Consider the following 4,992-nt stretch of genomic DNA (forward strand, 5'->3'; position numbering starts at 1 on the left):
TGCTGCAAATGCCGAGCGGGTTATTACATGACTTCAGCCGGGGATGTGAATCGGCAGCGTTGTATGCCATGCACTGAAGGATACTGGTGTCCAGGGCATGGAGGGGGAAGGATCGGATGCCCCGCAGGCCGAGGACTGCAGGTCCTGGTGCTGTCGACTCCGGACAGTGTGCATGCCTACCTGGAAGGTATCTGGACTCGAATGGAACGTGTCACCAGTGCCCAGGCGGAACCTATAAGCCCCACTATGGGGATGACAACAGGTGCCCCTTCAGCTGCATCAATGACGGCAGTAGCAATGAAGGCTCCGTCTCCCACTTGGACTGCTACTGCAAGGCCGGATTTAGACTCTCTTGTAACTCGCTAGGCTACATGACTTGTGCTAGCTGCGCTGGACAGGACTACGTGTGTCCGCTCAACTCCACCAGAACAGGCAGAGTCACGAAATGCCCACGAACGGCTTTTCTTGACCTAAGAGGTGCAGATTCCACGATACCTGCCAAGGACATTCAGCTGCTACGCAGGGCCACAATCAAAACACTCGGTTTGCCAGAAGCTGCTGATGTTGTAGTCGCTCTAATGGAGAGGCAGCCTACTGAAGAAGTCGTGACACGTCGGCTCGCAACGGCGACGGGTACTCAGTCGGTCAAGCTGACCGTAACGGCAGATTTTGAGGCTGTAGCGGGGTTGTCGACATCTGACGTCGCGGACGCGTTCGAGAGGGCATTCTTGGAAGCTGCAAGTGATCCTGGTATGTCGATAGACGTCGGAGAGGTCACCGTCACGTCTAGAGGAGCTGATGATGCAGAAATATATGCAGAAGCCGCTTCGCTGTATGAAAGACTATATGCCAGTAAGGCACTATTTCCTGACCTCTCTCTCTGTGGGACATATTCTGGTTCGCTTTTTTCCTCTTAGGTGGTGCTAGATGCCCACCAGGAACCGCACCAGCCACTGAGACGCCAACCTCGCTCTCGGACTGCAAATGCTCAGCCGGCTACAAACTGCGATGTCCTACTTGCGTGAGTCAGGATCCTGCCCTGGGACCAGACTGCATTGCTTGTGGCCTCGGCCAATACAAAGCAACGTTGGGTAACCATTCCGAGTGTACTCCGTGCCCTGTGCCCTTCGAGACTACCAGAGAGCTTGGCAGTACACACGTACGGCTCTGTGTATGCCGTGAGGGGTGAGACCAGGGAAGGAATGCCCCAGTTTCTTTTATCCCGTTTCGTGGCAAGGTATTATAGACTTGCCGACGGCAGCTGTGGTCAGTGTCCCGAGGAGCACTATTGCAGTCATCATCCAACTGACCTGACAGCATCCCCTGTCCCAATACCCTGCCCTGTTCATCGAGTCACTATCGCCACCGGCAGCAGCAGACCATCACAGTGCGTCTGTGATCGAGGCTTCGGCATGGGTGATGGTCGAGAAGTAAGAGCCCATACATTAAGGGCACTCCATTTTTGATATCAGGCTATTGCCGACCACCACATTCCGAGATCTGAGTGGAAGTTCCGCTTGCTTATCGGTGACACGTCAGCTGCTCTCAATACTACGCCTCATCTGTGTATCACACCAGCTGAGTGTAGCCCTCCAGTATCTCTAACTCCCATCACAGGAGGTGCTCTCAACACGCTTAGCATTGCTCACTGCCACGTTGCTTCCACGTAGGAGCTGAGTGGCGATGGATCCTCGGTGTTCCATCGGTCGCTGTCGACAGAGTGACACTCCACATGAATGAGAGCTCCATCAGGGCCGAGTCCTATGGAGAGCTCCTCACATACGCAAGGTATGGAAAAAGTCGATACTCACCCGTCTCTCCACATTATTTATACTGGTTGGGCAAGGCTACGACTTGTGCAGTTACTTCTGCAAGTCATCACTCCAACCGTGCGCTGCATACTGGACAACCATCGGTCTCTGGGAACATCGTTCCCTCATGACATCCGGCGTTGTGGACCTCATCCTTGTTCGAGGATCGGAAGGAAATACTTCAAGTCTACAGACGTCGATGGATGGTAGCGACCTGTCTGGTCCAGAGATTCTGCGGCTGAGCCACCGCTTGACTTTGCGTCATAGTGAGTTTCAGATACTATCCAGCAGATCGAATCGGTGACCCAGTTGTGCGCTCCTTGCGGCGGATCAGCGGTGAAGGCCCATTCAGGAAATACAGAGTGCACATCGCAGTGTCCCCCCAATAGTGAAGTCCCGATCGGCAGTCAGAGCACGGACTCGTAACACCTCGAATTTGCATCACACTTTGGAGCGCTCAGCCTTGTAGATGTCATTGTTCAAGAGGCTATTGGAGAGACGTGGAGAGAGAATTCGGGAGTGGCATAGAGATTGGCAAAAGGACTCCTCTCAACTGCAAGCCTTGTGCACTGTTAGAGTCCGCTGATGGCCGTCAGATGGCCGAGTGCTCTGGCAGGGACATACCTATCCCAGCGGAAGGGTCCGTTCCCTGGAAGCTCCTCTCAGTGTGTATGCTCTCTGCATGCAGGTTTGCTCTACTCCCAATGCGGATAAATCAAGTATACGGCGTTAAGGGCAATCTGCCACCACACGTCGATGTCAGCCTGGATGCATCGACGACGGCAACCAGGGCTTCGCCTCATAATCCTGTCTACATGGAATGCCGTATCAGCGATCTCACAGAGCTGGATGGCCCATTTGAAGGGGATGAGATGACCCCCAGTGTTTGTAAGGATAACAGTTAGAGATGTGAAAAGTGATAGAATAATAGCCTTATTGTGTGGGAAAGTCACGATATTATTCCTATGCCCGTCTTTGAGTATCTCACCTTATTCAGGCAAACGTGGCGGGCATTGTGTAGAAGGCATGAGGAGTCTGATGTGCTCAGCGTGTGAAAGTGGCTGGCACAGATCCAACTCTTATACTCAGTGTGAACGCTGCAACGACGAGGCCGCCCTTCACCGTTCTACTATTGCTCTGTGAGGATAGCGTTTTGTCTTTGCTCTAGTTTTCCGTAGCCAACTTTGATAGCGTTCTTCCCAGCAAGATCAACCGTTGACTGTTCAGGTACTTGTTATTCTATTCCTGTGCTATAATAGTGATTACTAAATTCACCGTTGATGCGGCGGCTTCGATTCGTCGACCCATTCACTCTGTCATTTGCAAAGTGGCCCTCAACTACTGGTTGGCTCTTTCTGTCCTCAATAGATTTGACATAACGCAAATCAAGATGTGAGCCGACCGTCAGATACGCCTACTGGCAGGTATTCTTCCTCCGAATACCCCTCCTTCTTTGCAGGTACGAATGGAATGTAGCTCTTGGCGAGGCTCTACGTAATGTATTCGTACCACAGTGGGTGGGTGCAGTAATGAAGACCATCGTCTTCTGGAAGGGTGAGCTGCCTTGGATCAGTGTTAAGGCAGCAATTATGTGTCTCATGCCTCATCAAAACGATAGGTAGCTCATTTGGCGAAGTACCTGTGAAAGGTACGTCCCCAGGTATATCTCTATCGGTGTATTCTATCTAGTTCTGCCCTTCTTGTTACTATCAGTTGTCACTGTACTATCTGCTCTAGGTTTAGCGATTCGTCGAGTATGCAAGGCAATGTTCAAGTAGCCAGCCAGATCATCGTGTCCTGTTATGACCTGTCCATGCAGGTTCAGTCGCAGTCTTGGCAAGTCGGGCCCTGGCCCTATCGGCTTTATGCGTCGTACCGCTCACATGTCGGTCGAAGCCTTCTCTCGGAACCTCAACAACGAGCCACGCCTTCTCTCTATATGGCGGGTCTTTGACGGCGCCACCATCGGCGTTGCACCACGGTTCATAAGCTTTATGCATGATATGATTCCTGTATATGTTACTACTTTGTATTTGATATGGAGCCCTGTTACCGATACCATGCTAGAGCTCCTGGAATGCGAAATTTTCGAGATTCCGATGGCTAGTGGAGCGAAGATGCTATCAAGGAGATGGGTTGTTGACCCGGACTTGGTTTGCTATTCGGGTATGCACACCTCCTTGACAGCTATAGCCGTAATCGGCCTGCTTGTATGGACGGTCGGTGCACCTGTCTTGGGTTTATACATACTCTATCGTGGTAGAGCTACGAGCCGGCTGAATGATGCGCAGTTCCTCAGAAGATACGGCTTTCTCTACCTTGGCTTTGAGGAGCATTGTTGGTATTGGGAAGCCCTCAAGAGGGCACAAGCTCTGGCTTATGGTGTGGTTTCTACATGGCCGTTGGGAGACGTTAAAGCCAGGCTTGTCATGTGAGACATCACTAGGTCGTAGGATCGAAGCCTCGTGGAGTTACTTTTGAAGGTACACTATGATTTCGGGCGTCTCGAGTATCGCACATGCTCTGATGGAGCCATTCGACGACCGTTCTAACCGTCTTCTAGACCGATTGGAGCTTCACTCTTTATTGATGATATTCGGAACCCAAATAGCTGTATGTCTATGATGCTGCATCTGGGTAGCGGCTAGGTTGTCATAGTCAGGTTCAAATTGTGATCACTTTCCCATTGCCACAAGGAGTCATCTCAGTCATTTTCATCATTGTAGTTCTCGCCAATATCGTCCACGTTCTGAGAATACTAGGCTATTTTACCATCGAGTAAGCACTGAACTCAACAGCATAATCAAACATTGTAGTCCCCACATACTCCTCCTCTCCAGATATTGCCTCCACATAGAATACGAGGTAACCGTGCGAGACCGTCGAGAGCTAGAGAGCAATCGCAAAGTACACAGAGAGATGATCCAAACTATGAGAACAGTTCAAGAAAGTACCAAACGACTAGTCTGCTTAATCACGTACTCATTGCAGGTAGAGAGTCTCCATATCGAGGAAGACTCGACCCTATACGGGTTCCCGTCCGAGTCTGGGTAGGACGGATAAAAACGGTTTGCCATGTGCCTTACCCCTATCACGCCCCTCAGTATAATCCATCAGCACTATCCTGTGCCTTGTGCGACGATTTAAGTCACTACAGTCGCGCCTTGCACTCGTGAAAATC

At 51.1% G+C, this 4,992-nt stretch overlaps 3 protein-coding genes across 3 annotated transcripts in view; all 3 read left to right on the forward strand.

Annotated features, from left to right (window-relative positions):
- The window catches only part of Pmar_PMAR005758 (hypothetical protein), a gene marked incomplete at both ends in the record, with an annotated part of 1,702 nt that extends 388 nt beyond the window's left edge, over positions 1–1,314 (forward strand). The window contains 3 exons of the mRNA XM_002785395.1: positions 275–852; positions 918–1,178; positions 1,238–1,314. Coding sequence (XP_002785441.1) covers positions 275–852; positions 918–1,178; positions 1,238–1,314 — 916 coding nt within the window. The remainder of the gene's footprint in view (positions 1–274; positions 853–917; positions 1,179–1,237) is intronic.
- A 548-nt stretch (positions 1,315–1,862) lies between these two features.
- Pmar_PMAR005759 (hypothetical protein) lies at positions 1,863–2,077 on the forward strand (the record flags this gene model as incomplete). The annotated part of the gene is made up of 1 exon (XM_002785396.1): positions 1,863–2,077. A coding segment is annotated over one exon (215 nt), but the record flags the coding sequence as incomplete, so codon positions are not given.
- A 549-nt stretch (positions 2,078–2,626) lies between these two features.
- On the forward strand, positions 2,627–4,246 carry Pmar_PMAR005760 (hypothetical protein; the record flags this gene model as incomplete). Its single annotated transcript, XM_002785397.1, has 6 exons — positions 2,627–2,699; positions 2,809–2,950; positions 3,039–3,203; positions 3,271–3,429; positions 3,472–3,585; positions 3,631–4,246. 6 exons carry the CDS (start codon positions 2,627–2,629, stop codon positions 4,244–4,246), a joined length of 1,269 nt encoding a protein of 422 aa, XP_002785443.1.
- Positions 4,247–4,992: the final 746 nt, after the last annotated feature.

This window comes from Perkinsus marinus (genome assembly GCF_000006405.1).
Source record: "Perkinsus marinus ATCC 50983 genomic scaffold scf_1104296932546, whole genome shotgun sequence".
NCBI lineage: Eukaryota > Perkinsozoa > Perkinsida > Perkinsidae > Perkinsus > Perkinsus marinus.